The sequence below is a fragment of the Nymphaea colorata genome, chromosome 9, assembly GCF_008831285.2.
Source record: "Nymphaea colorata isolate Beijing-Zhang1983 chromosome 9, ASM883128v2, whole genome shotgun sequence".
Lineage (NCBI taxonomy): Eukaryota > Viridiplantae > Streptophyta > Magnoliopsida > Nymphaeales > Nymphaeaceae > Nymphaea > Nymphaea colorata.
In genome coordinates this window covers 19,160,699-19,178,858 of record NC_045146.1, presented here as the reverse complement: position 1 = coordinate 19,178,858, position 18,160 = coordinate 19,160,699, and the positions used below count along the sequence as shown (strand labels likewise).

At 38.2% G+C, this 18,160-nt stretch overlaps 1 protein-coding gene across 4 annotated transcripts; it reads left to right on the top strand.

Moving 5' to 3' along the window:
* The first annotated feature begins 878 nt into the window (after window positions 1-878).
* LOC116260183 (probable inactive poly [ADP-ribose] polymerase SRO3) lies at window positions 879-4,824 on the top strand. 4 transcript variants are annotated; one of them, XM_031638323.2, is made up of 8 exons: window positions 882-1,268; window positions 1,776-2,108; window positions 2,516-3,004; window positions 3,224-3,465; window positions 3,549-3,649; window positions 3,786-3,950; window positions 4,046-4,141; window positions 4,570-4,824. In XM_031638323.2, the coding sequence occupies exons 3-8, from the start codon at window positions 2,571-2,573 to the stop codon at window positions 4,636-4,638; spliced, it is 1,107 nt and encodes a 368-aa protein (XP_031494183.1). In that variant the 5' UTR covers window positions 882-1,268; window positions 1,776-2,108; window positions 2,516-2,570; the 3' UTR covers window positions 4,639-4,824. The 4 variants fall into 4 exon arrangements, with proteins under 4 accessions (XP_049935421.1, XP_031494183.1, XP_049935422.1 ...); XM_050079465.1 differs by lacking the exon at window positions 1,776-2,108 and having other exon boundaries at window positions 883-1,268; window positions 2,516-2,689; window positions 2,791-3,004; XM_050079464.1 differs by lacking the exon at window positions 1,776-2,108 and having other exon boundaries at window positions 879-1,268; window positions 4,473-4,611.
* The last annotated feature ends 13,336 nt before the right edge of the window (window positions 4,825-18,160 follow it).

Below are 18,160 nucleotides of genomic sequence, written 5' to 3'. Positions count from 1 at the left end.
AATATGTCAAAATATATTTTAATTAAATTATTTTTAAACACTAAAGAGTTGTAATGCTGTTTAAAGTTAAAATGCCAAAGTAGTCACTGTCATGTCTTAATACATGTACTTTTTAAAAGAAAATAGCATTTCAAACATGGAATGGTCATTATCACATCTCAACATTTTTTTTGTCCTTTCGATAGTAATAACCCTCAAAGCAAACATGTAAAAATGCACCGCTCGCTTTGCAATATATATATATATATATATATATATATTAAAAAAAAGAACAAAACCAGGCAATTTTTTGTTAGAGAAATAATTTTTTAACTTACTTCTCTACCTTTTTTTATGTCAATGTGGTTAGAGAATATTTTATAAAAGTGATGAATTCTGAATCCTCCTTCTTTGTATTTTGAAGTAATGTTTTACTATGCATCAACTTAGTATGGTTATTACTTACAATATAAGATTGAAGCTAAAGGATTTGAAAACAAAAATTAGGGGCTTACCAATGGCCCTGCACTAACCTCCTTTAGAAATTACTAAAAGTTGAACAGGCATGTCACATTTTCTTTTAAAATACAAACTTTTAAAAGAATGTAAGGTTGCATCTTCATCCGCACCTCTCAGCACTTGTCTTTAAGAGTGCGGCACCTTTCCGAAAATATGGAAAAAGTAGAGGCCATCCAGGATAGAATCTGGGAATTAATTTATGGAAGACCACGGAGGGGCACGCGGTAATAAGAGGTAGGAAGCGGGGGCTGATAAGAGCGAGGGAGAATTTCTTTTGCACGCGGGATTGCGGGAGTCGGGGGGTGAAAGCGGGAAGGGAAAGGGAGGGAAGGTGCATACCGTGGGGGCGGGGCGGTTTTGTTGGGAACCAGGAAGCGCCAGCAGAAGGAGAGAGAGGGGGGAAACCACCAAACCAGCGGCGCTGCTCTCGTATATACTGTGGGGGGGAGGGGGAGATGGGGGAGGCACGGCCATTGGAGAAGACCACGTGCTCGAGAAGGAGACGGCTATCATCATGGGAAAGAATCAAAAACAGAAGGGACGCGATGATCTTATCTATTCTCCGGAACGTCCGCTGGAGGTGGAGCTGTCCCTCTTATAGAGCGTTCTTGGTGGTGGGGGAAGTGCGGAGAGAGAGAGAGAGAGAGGAAGAAGAATAGAGAGAGAGAGAGAGAGGAAGAAGAATACAGAAGGATCAGTTGGTGGTTTTCCTTTTTCACAATCTTGGTTTTTGGTGTCATCGTGGGATCATCTGGGAGCATTTGCAGAAGGTTCTCTCTCTCTCTCTCTCTCTCTCTCTCTCTCTATCTCTCCGTGCGTGCCTGTGTGATGTGAGATTTGATGCAAAAGGGACGACGAAGGATCACGATTTTGTAAAAGATGAAAAATTGTCGAATTCTTTCTTCATCTTGTTATGTCCTTCTTCGTACTAATCTTAGCTATTGAATGCGTCTTTCAATTGTTTATTAAAATGGGAGATCTATGTTTTGTTGGTGAGTGGTTATCGTTCATCTACTGTTTGACATGCATATTGGATCTCTATGACAACATTGATTGAATGATTTCTGGGCACTTTTTTATACGGCCTAAAGTGATTGAATAATTCAGAATTTTGAAACCTTTTTAGATTTTCTTTTGCGTGTAAGGAAATGGTCGACGAATTCAGAAATTTTGGAACCTTTTATTTGCTAGTTCTTCTCTGCCTTGATTGGTTGTAAGATTTGAAAAGAGCACTTCTTTTCCTATGCTTTGAAATGACGATGGACTGGGTTAGTCAGATCCTTAACAGATTATACCATGAGAGGCACCAAGGTGGTCCAATTCTTGACCTCCTTCACTTCATCCTCGAGGTCTTAAACCGAGGAATACTTAGCAAGGTGCATGGAGCTCCCATGGCCAAATATGGGAACCTTACATCCCCACTGGAGGTTCGAGTCTCAGTATTCAGAAATTGAACAAACAAGCGAACCTCCTCCCCTGCTGCAAAGACAAAGAGTGGGTGAAGGCACTGGACAGGGCAATGTGGTGGGTGGGGATGTTGGTGTTATTGAATTCCACCACAGTTGTTTCATGGATGATTTATGACCTCACTTTATGGAGTGTTTTTAAAGGTAAAGAGTTACATTTTCATGCTTCTACTAATTAATTTGTTGTTTGTTATAAGAGATTTACAAATCACAAAGCAGCATGAATGGTAGTTGTTGCCTGTTGGTTTCCTCAATTGCAATTGTAGGATTTGGGAATGATAGCTAGTGGATTCATGGTTTGCGTATGATCATTCATTTGTTAATTAGGTCATTCTTTCCAGGATTTTAGCACTTGGATGGAAAAGTTGAATCTTGTCAATTCAATTTTTGTTAACTAGATGTGGATTCCTACTAGCAATTAGAACAAAACATGTAATTTCATCTGATTGATTTTGAGTGGTGTTATATTCTCAGTTATATTTTTCCTGATATCCCATTATTGTCGCTTCCCTTGTCTTGATTCAGTCTTCTTGGTTGTTTTGTACCTTCAGATCTGAGGGCGAGAGGTGGTAACACCAGGAAAACAAAGAAATCTCCATTATATTTATGGACAATAGCTTGAAGTGTTCACCCATGGAACCTACTGAAGCTAATTCTGCAGGCCTGTCTTTGGGATCTGATCTTTCTGGGGATCACTTGATCGATTTGGAGAAAGACGACATTAGGTATAAGGCAGTCAAGAGTATCTTTCTTGCAGGCATGGACAAAAATTCAAAAGATGTGCAGGTCACCTCAATACGTGCTATTTCTCATGCTACCTTTTCAGCACAGGACCGGTGGAACATTTTTGATATGCATTGTAAGGCCATCTCAAAGAAGCATGGTGGCCATTATGACATCAAAAGAGCTTGGTATGGTGCTTCTAAAGAGGTGATTGCAGGAGTTGCTCGTTATGGTTTTGTCCATCTCGAGACGATTAAGTATGGTCTGTCATATGGAACTGGGATCTACCTCACTCCCGTTGAACATGCAATCAGGAGGTATATAGCAAACAAAAAGAATTGCGTTCCTTTTTCTTATTAAGATTCGGTTTCCTAGTTTTAGATGAAGTTTTGATATGGTTAAGGGCTACATATTTTTTCACTCCAGAGTTAGATTTGCTTAATTTAGGGACAACATTACACCCAAATATATGCTATTTACATGTAGAAATTATGTAAATAGTTACTTATGAGACCAAAAAATTATGTTTACTGCAGTGCGGTATGCTCGGATGTGGACCAAAATGGGATCAAGCACATGATTCTCTGCCGTGTCCTCTTAGGAAATGCAGAACAGGTTAAGCCTGGGTCAGAGCAATTTTATCCTAGCTCTGAGGAATTTGATTCTGGGGTGGACAACAAGGAGAAACCGGGATTATATGTTATGTGGGGCACTCATATGAACACACACATTTTCCCAGAGTTTGTGGTGAGCTTCAAAGTGCCACCGCCTTTGCAGGGTAAATAATTTGCTTGAGTGTAGTTATTTTCTATGCAAATTTATAATTTTAAAATTTGAAAGAAAATTTCTTATTAACTCCAGAATTCTGGGATGGATACAACTGGAAAAAGGGCTCCATACGCAGATCAAGACGCCCAACTGCTGCCCTTCATGGCAGAATTCAGAAAGCTTCTGCTCTCAAGGTAAGACCTCTTTTTATGGGTTCCTCATAATGCTCCGGCTTCTGATTAGATGGGTTTTTCATTTTACTATTTGTCATGCTTTCTCTGGGTGAATCATGACGGTTGCGCTCTGGTTTTTGTTTCTCTTGATAATTAGCAACCAGCTCAAGTTCAATCTCGTGAGGCCTTCAATAAGATGCTGGTTCCTTCCAAGGGACCTACTTCATCTTGGATGCCATTCTCTCAGTTGATCACAGTACTTGCCAGTCTTTTGCCTTCGTCCAGCATTAGCACAATCCGCAGGCTGTACGGTGAATATCGGGTAATTAGGCAGTAATGCTGTTATCGTTGGTTCTTTTTTGTAGTTGGTTTAAAGTTTATCTTTATTAGTTTTTTCTGGATTTTGCATGGGCATAGGCTGGGAAAATAACGAGGGACAATTTTGTGAGGCAGTTGAGACAAGTTGCAGGAGATAAACCTATAGTTGCAGCCATTAGATTTGCTCAATCTAAGGTGAGTTTACTCTTTAAAATATTCGTGTATCATGACTGTCATCATCGTTCTGGTTGTTGGGGCATTTAGATTTTGTTTGATTTGAGTGGAGCACTCTCTCTCCCTCTCACAACTTGCGCGCGCACCTGCACGAACACATGCAGGTAATGGCACACATATGCATAGAGATGCACACATGCACAAGAAAGCACATCTGCACGCAAACGCGTACACGATCAGCCTAAGCATCTGTTCACATTTTTTGGATTGCAAATTTGTTGGCAACAACTTTGGTTGCATCTTCGTTAATCGAATGGGTTTTCAGCTGGATTGTTTGCCAACATATTTACAGACACACGGAGTCGCACATGCAAGCAAACACATGCACATATAAGAAAGAAAAAGAAAAAAGAAAGGTGTTGACATCCCTACTTTTGGCTGCTCTTCAGAAGGTGAAAGCCCAAAAGAGTTCTTCAAACAGCTCAAGCGTCTGCACCAGCAACTCTGGAACAAGCTGAAATCCCCAACCATCAGGACGCTGAGGAGCTTCTGAAGTTCGAAGTGCCACTGAACGTGAACCAGTCAAATAGTGTAGGAGATACATGAATCAAGTAGATAAGAGCTGTGTACATATTTGCGGGAACGAAATATGATGCCTTTTTCTTCGTCTATTGAAAATCATTGCTCCAAATCATTTCCTGAGATTTTTGCAGCATCAAATATTGCGTCTTCTTTTTCCGAATCAGTTATCTTAAGCCATTGGTCTGTTAAATCAGGTTGAGGTCAAACTGGAACCTAGTTGAAGGTGCACCGTGACCATTCCAGACGCAGCTCTGGACGGGAAAAGCGGGGGCCCGTGGCCATTGTCTGGCAGATTTGATGCTCGCCAGAAGTTTGCTTGGATTTAGGGGGGAAGACTGTTTTGATTTCTAGTCCTTGGCAGCCAACAGTTTCAAGAGAGAAACTCTGGGCACTGCGGAGGGTTATTGGAGAGAAGGAACCCCACTGAAAAAGAAAGGGAGAGATAGCCGAAGGTTTAAGGGAGAAACCTTAGGCGGGCAGCTGTAGGTTTTTAGATGGAAAGCGATAGATAGATTTCGGAAAGAAGGAAAAGGACTGCGCTCCCTCTCTGTGTCGGCCCATCGAAAGGGTGAGAAAAAGCGCCTCAACAAACTGTTCGTTGGTGATGGTCGGTCGAGATAGAGCTAAGCGGAGAGAGACGGGGAAGAAAAGCCGAGAAAGATTACTCATGCCGCTTCTTCTTCTCGTAGCGTGTATGGGAATCAAAACATTTTTTTTTTTAACTAAAGGCATAGCATCTATTGGAATCAAACAAAATTTACGTAGAGTGTGGCGTTTATAAGAAGCAAATGAGAATCGTTCGATGTAAATCAAACAAGATTTACTTAAAGCATGGCGTTCATCAAAATCAAATAGAGCATAGCGTTTATGGGAATCAAACATGTATCACCTTATGTTGGGACAAAAAAGAAGGATATTAACATGAAAATCAAACAGTTCCTAGTGCATATTGGAAACCAAATAGAGCATAGCGTCTAAGAGAATCAAACACAGCAGTAAATGCATCACCTTATGTTGGGACAAAAAAAAAAACTAATATCCATATGCCATATTGTATAAAAGAGAATGAAAATAAAAAAAAATTTGCTCACATCACATGCACTAGTTGAGGTGAATTGGCAATTGAATTGGCTTGCAGCATTTTCAATGAAACCAGAGATTTAACATGCACTAGTTGAGGTGCAGCATGATACATCCCTAAGGTTCAAACCTCGGGAGAAAGGAAGAGGGTTTTGGCTCTTACTCGACCCGTAGGATTCCCTCTCAGCTCATAAAAAAAGCCAATTCAGGCTGGTTCGTTGGTGATCAACACCGATGAAGACTCTGAAAACATCTGGAAGCCAACTTGGCAAGGTGTGAAAAGCAAGGAAAGAGTGTACTCAGAAGTTCTGGAGATGAAAAGTAAGGAGCGTTGGAAATGGAAGTCCGGGCAGGCCTTGTCTGATTGTGCAGCGCCATCTTCCGGAGCTGAACACTGTGTGGGACGTGATATTTGAATCTGTCAAGCATCTCGCTGTCACAAGCTTGTTCGAAGGCCAGGGGAGGCGGCCAGCCTTGCTGTCCTGAGTTGGGGATGGGGAAAACCACTTCAATGGCTGACGTCCCTCAAGTAGACGACGCAACCGCACAAGAAATTAGGTTTGATGGCGAAGGAAGGGATTCCCCCGTCGAAGGCGGGCGGTGTAAATTTCCGTCTCTATTATGTTCACGGGCTAAAATTAGCCATAATCTTAGCCCTGCGTTCGTTAAACTGAGGACCTCAAATATTTGGTGATATGAGATCTTTAAGATCATAGATCCATGGATTTAAGATCAGACATCAAATCAAATGTTTTTAGGGGGAACCACGGATTTAAGAACATGTTTGTTTCATTGCATATTTGAGATCCATGGTGATCTGAAATCCTAAGGATTTCAAATCCATAGAATTAAGACCAGAAACCCATTTTTAACATGTACTATAGATTTACAATCCATGCTACTGACGACTTTTTGTTTGTTTAAATTGAGGATCTTCCAAAACATACTTCTTCTTTATGCAGTCTCGGATTTAAGATCTGAGACTTTCAAAAGCAACCTTAGATATCTATTGTTTGGGTCCTATAAAAAGTGGATTTGAGATCAAAGGGAACGTCACAATGTGGTTAAGGGTATATCTTATTAGAATCTGACATATGACATCCTCTGGCTTTTGAATGTACCCAAAAAAGGGTTGCAAGGAGTATGAATGTGGTATGATTTTATATATAGGGCTATGGACTCGATTTATATCTTATTCAGTTAAATTTAACAAAGAAATTGAAATTCGATGGGTTCAGTTACTAATCGAATTGAGTGTGCAGCCTCAGTCATAATTGAATCCAAGTCCGATATCTCACTGAGGTTGGATTGAATTGAATTCAGTTTTAGATAATAAGGCCTACAGTAGCGAGGTTCAGGTCTGACTTCAATTACATTGAATCCGATTAGGTTGGAATTCGTAAAAGCCAAAACCTCACCTTTAAAAAGCATATATGGATCGAAACAAAGTACAAATCCTTGATGAAGAATCCAGACAACCACCACAATGCAACAGCATGAAGATGGTAGTATGGATATGGGTGTCCGTATGGGTGTTTGTATGGGTACGGGTGTAGAGTACTTGGGTATGATATTCATATGTTTATTTTTTTAGTTATATAAAAATATGTGTGTGTATATAATTTTAAACAAATAAACATATGAATATCATTGTTGACATTTATAAGATATATATTGCTGAACAAAAAATGTTAAAATAGATAAGGAAACATATAGAAGTAGTACTTTCCCATGCATTTTGTTCCGTTCCACACAGGCATTTCTCGAGTAGCAAATTTTCCGGCATCAACAAAATCTCCGGTGACTACTCGGCGGAAGCCGTTAATATGTTTCCCTCCTCCCATTTTCATCGAAAAATTGTATCCCATTCTCACCAAACAATTTCAATTGCAGTCTCGCAGTTGACACCTGAACTTTGCTGGCTACACTCTCCTTTAAACTTCATAAAACGATCATGGCAGATTCTTTAGCTTCCTTTGATAATTACACACCTATTCTTCTATTTAAATTCATTCCATAGTCTCCAAATGCGCCAGACTATTTGACGATTGAACATCTTCCCAGCTTTCTGATGTAACTTTTGCATTGAATTTCTTACTCGCTCAGCATCTGATCTTTGCTGTCATCAAAGCAGACGGCCAAGCGACACATAACAAATTTCCTGACCATGTGACCCCACGGTATAGGCAGAAGGGCAATTGGTTCTCCTCTTCCTCCTCTTTAATCCACAGTTGACGTTGTACCCAAGGTGCTTTAAATGACCTTCTCTCAGTAGCTGTTCTTCAGACATGTCCTGCAGGCCAGAGAGCATCTTCCACATGGCCATAAGTTTACTGTCCAAGCGAAATCGACTGTTTCCATAACCTTTACTATTATTGCCATACATAAAATCAATCCAAAGCATACTGATGAAGCCCATGATTTCATTCACAAGACTACAATTTTTTATACTTGAAATTTGCATTGCCATCCTTCACTTTCCAAGCAATGGACTTCTTCATGCTACTCCAACCCGAAAATATTGCAGTGCATTGAAGAAAACCATTACTGTCCACAAGCTTTGCCCGCAAAGGTATTTGATCCTTACCTTCAGAAGCCTGAGTGACGGCCCTGCAAGCTAACCTGCCTTATTGAAATTCTCAGATCTTCTGATGCTTCCTTCGTCCCTTAGGCAAGCAGAGTCTGCTTCGGTGAATCCAGCGAAGTGCTTCTTTCGATCCGACTCTCCCCACTAAAAAATTTTCCACATATCTTCCGGTGCACCAGAATGTCGATCCTCACCCTTTCAATCCATGTCTCCCTTCAATCTCTGTCTCTTCTCATATTTTCTCCTGTTCCTGACCTCATCATAATTATAAGCCTTTCACGAATCAACCTTCAAGCAAATAGCGTTGTTCTTCTCAGCAGCAAATGAAAGGGTCATTTCATCATGAAGCTGTCCTCTACACGTTTACTCATCAGAAACAAATTCTAGATTGAAGAAGTGTTACAGCAAAGAGCTCCACTCATGCACTCAACCAATATTTTGCTTATAGGTTTATATGCATTGCTACAGAGTCAGATTGCTTATAGATTTATCTATGTTTCGGGTGGACATCACTATACATTTCATGGGGCCTATGTACTGAAAGCATCAATTTTAACATTTTTTTTTCTCTTTCATTCTTCTTATTGAAATCTTTTTTCATAACCACTATGAACAATTGCTCCTTCAAATGAGAAAAAAGTTTAGCTGATTTCCATGCAAGCAAGCAAGGAAGACCCACCATCTAGGTGAAAACTGAAGCCCTTAACACCTCATTTTTTTAAGGGTATAAAACCTGTTGTCATGCTTAGGGTTGCCGCTTTTATCATAAATTGCTGCTTCTATCATCATCATCCTTTTTAACTTGAGTGTTTCATTTTTGCGCATAGAAAGTTGATGCTGAAATGAAGACTGGCCACTTATCAGCTCTATCTGTTGCGCCAACCTCCTCGTAAATGGGTTTAACTCGAACAAAATAAGTCTTGGGTCTATTCTACCCTTTGCGCCCCAAAATTATTAACTAACGTACCAAAGAATTTTGTATGGCTGCCGACAATGAGAGACTCTCATATATATATATATATATATATATATATATATATATATATATATATATATATATATATATATATATATATATATATATATATATATATATATATATATATAGAGAGAGAGAGAGAGAGAGAGAGAGATCATCTTTTCTTTTGTTTTTTTTCCAAAAATAATTTTTCCATTAAACATGCTTTCGGGAACGACAAACTTTTGTGAAATACTTTCATGGATATGCATAAAAAAAGAAACTCGTAAGTGCTTTTAACATGAATTAAAAATGAAAATATGTGTTCCAGACTTCCAATTGCACATTATCTGAAATTTGAAAACATAAACCAAAAACGAAAACAAAAAAATCATCGAACAAATGAACATTATTCGGATGCTGTATGATGTTTAAAACTGAAAACATCACGAATCGTTACTAAAATATCATAATCATGCTGCGCCGCGAACTGTGCTAATGCTCTTGTCACGATATTTTTTAACGACTTACGTTTGTAAATTTTAGTCAGCCTATCAGATTTGAACTTTCCTTTATACTTGTTAAACTTGTTACACCTCAGTTTGATTTTGAGCAATTCAACGATGATCAAACTCGGATCACTTAGCCGAGATTATGTCGATTTGGCCGAGCTTGGAGCCAAGGGGGGCTGCAGGGGCCTTGGCACCCACCATCTCCTTCCCATATTTTTTTTTAAAATTTACATGTAATTTTTTTAAAAATATATTTATCCTATATAAAATTTTGAAAAATTATGTTTTGATTTCTGTTAAAATTTTGAAATTATAATTCGGCCCTTTTTTGAAAAATTTTTAGTTCTCTGCACTGAAAGGCTAAGCTTTTGCCAACCATGGCTCATCACAATTATGGTTCTGTGAGGCAAACCAGCAGAACTGCAAGAATTATTGGTAACGATCTGGGTTTGCCGTCATTAAATCCCAAATCTGGATCTGGGCCTACCTAGATATCGATGTGAAAAAATACGGACTGGATCTAATCGTTTTCTCCTTTCCATGTTCTTATCTGCAAGAAAAAAGAAAAAGGAACCATGAAAAGCCACCTTATGGAGAACTCGAAATATTGACTTTGACTTCATGATAATGGAGATAATGGTAGAAATAGCATCAGCAAGAAAGATACTGGATATGGACCCGATCTCCGTTAGCTGGTTTTGGGTTAAGGAGATCGGTTGGATTCTGGCACAAGCGGTGAGACCCGGAACCCTTAGAAAGTAAAAAATAAAATCATCTCAATTCTAGAATCTTGGATCTACCTAATAAAAATAAGGTTGTGTTTTTTCACCATGGATCTAAGATCCATGGATTTAAGGATCTTAAATCTGACCTTAAATCCATGTTTTTTGACATATACCGTGGATTTAAAATCTATGCTACTGAGATCCTCAATTTGTTTGAGCTCGTTCAAAATACACTTTTTTGTGTAGCCGTAGATCTAAGATCCAACACCATCAAACGCAACCATAGAGTGACAAATTTTGTTATTGTTTTATAAGCACTAGACAAATTTGGATGAATAAAAGTCGCTCGAAGAACGGCCAAAATCCTCTCCCGGTCACCCTGCCTTTGAAGTTGAGGACTGCTCTGGGGTATGTGTGAACTCATAGTGTACCTGTCAACTAAAGTGTTGTCATTTGCAATTCAAAATTTTAAATGAATAGTGCCCATGAGAATCAAACTGACAATTGCCAGCTACACTACGCCCCTTGAAGCCAAACACTTTGACATGTTTATCTTGCAAAATTTGTAAAGAAAAAATCAATCTTCTTGTTAGTTTTACCATATTGCTAACAACTTAACATAGGCAAGAATCTACTTAGACGGGCTTCTCTCTCTCTCTCTCTCTCTCTCTATATATATATATATATATATATATATGTGTGTTTATCATAATATTTAATTCATTAATTTCTTTATTTTTTCGGGCCCTTTTATTGTTTTGTTGTGGCAAATGGGTTTATGCATTTCTTATATGTAAAAGGACGAATTTGAAAAAAAAAAAAGGAGAAGAAGAAACTAAAATTGTGAATCTTGGATTCACTATTTGTTAGAAGGTAGGATCTCTTAGATCGAAGATCCGGATGTAATAGATGCACATAAAAGTATATAAAATTATGTTGGATTTAAAAATATACCATAACCAACCCTCACAATATTCTCCCAATTGGGTTCAAATTCATGCACTAAATGACGTCCTGTTCAAACTTCCCTAATCTCTAGTAAGCTTTTTAACGGCGACGATATTTTTAAATTAACGTGATTTTTTCATTAGTAAAATCCGTGTACGATAAAGTTTTTAATAGAAACAGACAAGTTTGACCACACCACACAAAAACAAAGAATGAGAAGAGATGTGGTTGATGATAACGGACAAAGAAGAAGCTGGACAATATTGACATGGGACCGCCCACATCTGGTCAAAGTCGCGCACCGGAGCCTTCTGGAAGTCAGAATTTGCAGGCGGCGTTGACCGAATAATGGCAGTGGAGGCTAGCAGGAGCATTAACTGCTTTCTTGGGGGATCGAACTTAGGACATAAAAGATGTTTGATCTTATTCTCAAGATCAAGAAAGAAGAAGCCTTTGATTACCACGGATCTGATACTCGAGGAGATCTAAAGTTTTGAAATTTAATCTCAATTTTAACAAGAATATCGGATTTATTGTTTGCAATTTTTAGCATCTTTAATTCATGGATCTCAAATTAAACTCTTCCCTTTTTTACTAGAGATTGAAGAATTTGAAGGTAATGAAGATCTTGATCTATAGTTTTCAAGTTTAGAAGTTGACGAAACCAGAAATTCAAGGTGGGGAGTATGTTGGATCGTGTGACAGAGCCAGAAAATTTTGGTTAAGTCAGCATCTATGCGGCATAGTAAGATGAATGCATGTCTGGTGTGCGAACACAACATATGGAGTGCGGACACAACATATGGATGAACTTAGGTTCAACTCAGTCACAATAATTATTTCAAGGGCTAGTGTGGGCAATGGCCCACACCAGTCACATGGTAGCTCTGCTACTGGTTGGATCTACGATCACATGTAATTAATCAAACACCTTTGTTTGGCATGACCCGTTTGGATGACACCGATAGAAAATAAAGTTTGTAAAAAACGGGTTTTGTGACAATATGACGAAACATGGTTTGTGCATTTAGGTGATAGAATAAAAGCCATATTTTTTTGTTAATAAAATCTACCCTTAAATTTTCGTGTGCCAGTAAGTATGATTAATAACAAAAACACCTCTAATTAATAAAAAAAATGAAAACTTTTGTAAAAAGGTTAAAAGACTAAAAAGGACATTGCTTTTTAAATAATTTCAAAAATATCCCAACTCCTACCTTTTGTTTTTTTTGCGGACATGCATGTTGAGGGTTCATCTCGAAATTTACAAACAAATCTGTCAATTTCCAGCATCATTGATCCCAATTCAACTCGATGTGAGGTCAACCGGAAATCAAACTTAACCTAATTGCAAAAAAAAAAAAACGGCGCATGGTTGCCAAAATAAAGGCAGGCCGAGACCATTTAACTTGTTGCTACTACGGAGAGAAAGTTGAATGTACCACACCGAAGGAGGAAATGAGAGATTTTGGTAATTTATTAAAAAGAAATGTTCTTTATAGTCTTTTTATTTTTTTATTTACAATTTTGTCTTTACAAAAGGTTTTTTTTTTAGTATTTTAGACATTAACCATATTGATGCAAGAAAATTCATGCATAGTATGATCACAAATCACCTCCTCGATAGTGAGGAGCTCCAAAAATAAAGTTTATTAACTTCAAGAAGAGTTTGTCTAGAAATTAAGGTTGGAAAGAACTGTTAGAAAAAATACACAACACCAATTCTATACGCGTTAGATAATCTGAAAACTTTTGGATTTAAAAAGCAGCATGAAATGAAAGAACAACAAAATGGGCCCCGAAAGAAAAACAAGAACACGAGTTGAACTTGGTTTGTATTTTTATAAAGCAGGGTCAAAGAATCAAATCCAAGTGGAATTCCTTTTTGTTTTCTTTGAAGAACAAGATAAGAGGCAAAACCCTGGGGCTTCAATTAAACAATTTTGAAGCTCGCATTGACATTGATTGCTGGCGAATATTAGTAACTGAATTGGTTCATCTATTTGGATAAATATCTTCATCAACTCAGGCTGATTTAGTCGATCAACTCAGGCTGATTTAGTCGATCAACATTGGTTAAATTGCTTTAGGTAGTTTGAATGCAAGGTAAGAAAGGCAAGCAAGGGGACACCTCGAGATACCAAAAGCAAACCTTATACTTTAAAAGGACAAAGTGTTGGGTAAGAGCTTTGGCTTTTTTGTCCTGCTCACTCGGAAGGTTAAAAAAGAGAAAAAAACAAGTAAAAAAAATGAATTACTTAATTAAGTAGATAATGGAATGGAGAACTTTTTCATTAGGATAAAATTTTGCCACCAATAATTGAAGTTGTACGCATGTTTGATGAAATTTCTCAACAAAAGAGTAAGTTAATAACAAAATGTGACAATGCAGACTATAAAATTATGGCATCTTAATGCTTTGCTGGACCAATTTGTTTAATCATCAACATCAGCCAGTTTTTTTTCTTTTTTGGGTGGCCATGTATATTATGTAGGTGGAAGTTTCTTCAAAAAGTGAAACGAAGACCAGTACAACCATCAAACACTGCTGTTGTCCCATTTTTGGGACAACCAAAACAAAACAGAATGTTTTTGTCATTCCCTGGTTGGAGATGACATAAAGGAAGTCTTTCATGAGTTTTTGAGTTACACAACTTGGCATGAGATTTCAAAGGGGGGACATCTTGATATAAAAAATTAAGATAATCTTTCAATAGTTCACATTACACCACCTCATGCATTGCAATGTATTTAATCACATCCACCTGATCTGATTAAAATGGCCGAAGGATTTCAGCTCCTATATACATATCATACTAATTATATCTTGACTCGTATTCTTATTCTAAATGTTAGAGTACTGTAAACTAAAGCTGGACTCGGTGGACTGAAATTTGTTATATAAAACAATGAGGATTTGCAACAAGGTTGTGATGCTTTGTTTGCTCTTTGATATGGTGCATCGGAGTCACATGTGTGCTTGTGTGGGCAATTGTACACACTGCCCTAAGAATTTTGTTTATTTTTACATTGATTGTCTGGAACAGTTTGCTTATTTATATATTGCTGCTCAGCTGTTTACTTATTGCCTCCCAATCACTTTATTAATGTCCTTGATCCAAAAATTTCAGGTTCAACCAATTGTGTATCACTTGATATGCATCGAAATATGATATGACAGTCATTGGGGCTTCTTCTAAACGAGAAGTTTCCATGTTCAGGCCCCGAACGCAGGAGCGCGTGTTCAGAGTTTAAAATAACAAAATCCCCTCTCATCCCTCACTATAAATACAAAAAATGGAATGTGAAATTTTAAATTAAAAAAAAAAAAGACAAACAGAGTCTCGTGTGGGGTTGAACATGGTAAGTAGGGGTGAACACAAGTCGAGTCAAGCCGCATGCTCGAACTCGAGCCGAGAATAGCTCAACGGAGGCAACTCGAGCTCGAGCCGAGAATAGCTCGAGCTCGAGCCGAGAATAGATCGATGGAAGCAACTCGAGTTCAACTCGACAGTTACGTGTTGAACATGACACAATTAAGGCTTAATAAACTCGTTTGAATAGAATTGATATTCATCATTATATGTTGAGCTCAAACTCTATTCGATTAAGGCTTGACAAATTCGTAAACTCGTTTGAATATATCGACTTGATTAAGGTTCCACAAACTGTATTAAGGCTCGAACTCGACTCGACAGTTGCATATTGAGCTCGAACTTAACTCGATTATTTAAACGAGTCGACTCATGAACTTGAGTTCGACTTGTTAAGCAAATGACTCGGCTCGAACTCGTTCACGAGTCGAGTTGAGCTCGTTGTTCACCCCTAATGGTAAGGAGTTGAGCTCTTATTTCAGCATTTTAACTTGGAGAGCTTTGGAATCTCACTGTCATTTGTAGTTTCAGCTTTTGTATTTGAAGCTACTTTCTGTTTTAGCCTAATTTGGCATGTCAAAAGAATTTAGATAGACTTAAGTCGATCATTTAACTTCCCAAATGACTGTTGTTTTCAGCATTCAAGGTTTAATGCATTGTTCTGCCGACATTTTCTAATAGCTTGCCAACAAAAAATTGGCTCACAATAAAAGCTGTTATTCACTAAACTAGTTTGGCATCTCTCATAGGGTTGACACAACGGATAAGATGGGGCTGGCAGGTGGAGAGTCTCTGTCTCAAATTCTCGTGATATCGACTTTATGTACTGTAAAAGAAAAAACACTGATATGCAAGTTGAAGCATAATGGGGGTGTCAACTGAGACACCGAAATCATGTTTGATACACATCCACATTAGCCAAATGGCAACCCTCAACTCCTATTCACTACTTTTCAATACTATCAGGATAACACCCTCCAAAAATTGAACCGAAGACATAAACTTACATGCCACCTAACCCAAAAGGTTGCAAAATATATATATATATATATATATATAGAAAGAGAAATGTTCGAGAAAGGGAAAGGAAGAATGATGAGAAAAGGCTAAAATAAAACATGAAACTTATGTCAACTGATCATTATGAACAGTTTCTTGTTCAATTAAATGTGCATGAAAATTAGATCTTGACTTCCTAATTGTTATCCTTGACTTCAGAATTCATTGTTTTTTTCAAAATATATTTTGTGTTTGAGTTGAATAGAGAAAGATACAATATCATTAAAAGTCAATAACTATTTTATAAAATTAAATATAAAAAAATTGAAGAAAACAACTAAATGAAAAAAGATTTGAAGAAATCAACTAAATGAGATGTAATTGACTGGAGAAAGAGAGAGAGGGAGAGAGAGACTTCAAATCAAGGAGCGGCTGCAGCAGGGAGAGCTGTCCATGGGCCACACTGACGTGGATCCACTCCATACTGGGTCTTTATGTTGGACCCGGACATTCGGGCACCATGACTCACTCCTTTCTTGTCTTAATGTGCTTTCACTTGGACGCGTTTGATTGGGTGAGGTGGATTCTAAGTGTTTTGGATCTGGATACCGATCAAGAATCTATATGAAAAAAGTCTCCCAATTACCCTAGTTGAGATACAAACAAGACTCGAGTTTGGAAGCTGCATCAAATTTGGATCCAAATGACGCAAGTTTGATCTTAATTCTCAACTTAACCATAAGCATTATTTCTCCATTTCTAATTCAAGTTAGGTTAAATCTACTTGGGAGAATGAGATTTTATGATCATTCTATGTACCTAAATGGTTTCATTGTGGTTTTAAGTATATTCTTCTTCTGTTAACATGGAATATCCGTTTTCTTATTCATTTAGCGATCTAATTCTACTAGCACCTTACCATTGTATTTAAACTGTTGTTATATTCTTATTATATGGCTTTTGAGACGCTGACATGAAGATTGCTGCGAAGGCATGATCAATTTTTTGTGCATTTTACTAGGTATATTAAACTCAAGTTCACGAAATAATGAACTTATATATATATATATAATCTCAGATATCCATGGCTTGTCGGCAGTGGTGGAGCCACATGTTATACAATATTTGCATGTTGGTTGTCTTTATTATTTGCTTATTTATACATTGGTGCTCCTTATTTATTTTGTTTGTGGGCTTCAATCATTTCATCATGTATTTTATGGGTTCGAGATGTTGGACCCAAACTTGCAAACGCTTTCTAAGACCAAGTTTTTTTTTTTTTTTTTAGACCAATTGGATCCGATCGGACAGTTGCCTTGGGGAAGAGCAGAATACTGAACCTATTCAAGAACCATCCAAATCTTGAACCAAATGGACCGGAATCGGGTCCGCTAGGGTCTGAGGAAAGACGGGGTTATCCAGTTGACACCCGCGAGTTCGGATCCAAAAGTGGGTTTGCTTTGTTCTCAAGGGGACGTTTACTACGGCTTGAAAGGTCCAGTTTTCTCCTTGCTGGACCCTACAATTTATGGACAGAAGAAAAGATCCAAGAACACCAAGATGTCCAACTTTTACTTGGAGCGGGTCCAAATTTGGGTGTGGGTACCGAAAATTTAGCCTAAAATTGACTTCAAGCACCCAGTTTGGCCAATCCCCGTCTAGAAGCAAGCTGACAGATTAATGAGAATTTACTTTTTTTTTTTAGTCCAACTCCGGATTCAACTCTGACCATTGCTTCTGGATTAGGAAACCACTTACTTGACCACTTTTTTGAAGCTTCAACCTCGGCTTCAAGGCATGTAGGGGTAAACAACAAGCTACTCGAGTTCAACTCGTTAAAGCTCGGCCTGTGAACGAGTTCGAGCCGCATCATTTATTTAGCGAGCCGAGATCGAGTTCATAAGTCGATTCGTTCAAATAATCGAGTTGAGTTTGAGCTCAACACGTAATTACCGAGTCGAACTCGAGCCTTAATCAAGTTGATATATTCAAACGATTTTACGAGTTTGTCGAACCTTAATCGAGTCGTAACACGTAACGATGAATATCAATTTCATTCAAACGAGTTTGTTGAGCTTTAATCAAGTCAAGCTTGAGCTCAACATGTAACTGTCGAGTCGAACTCGAGCTATTCTCCTCGAACTCGAGTCAAGTCGAGCCGAGCTCAAGCTCTCGAGCTTGACTGGACTCGTTTTAACCCCTAAATATGTATGGGCCCAAACACCTGTCTGCGATGGTTGGTGGACACAATTATGAACCCCTCGGTTGGGTTGGG

What these genes read in the sequence shown, in the direction of transcription:
- LOC116260183 (XM_031638323.2), top strand. Translation starts at nt 2,571, where the DNA reads ATGGACAATAGCTTGAAGTGTTCACCCATGGAACCTACTGAAGCTAAT. An exon ending in AGTGCCACCGCCTTTGCAGG is followed by an intron (nt 3,466 to 3,548) that starts GTAAATAATTTG and finishes TATTAACTCCAG; the next exon opens with AATTCTGGGATGGATACAAC. An exon ending in GGCTGTACGGTGAATATCGG is followed by an intron (nt 3,951 to 4,045) that starts GTAATTAGGCAG and finishes GCATGGGCATAG; the next exon opens with GCTGGGAAAATAACGAGGGA.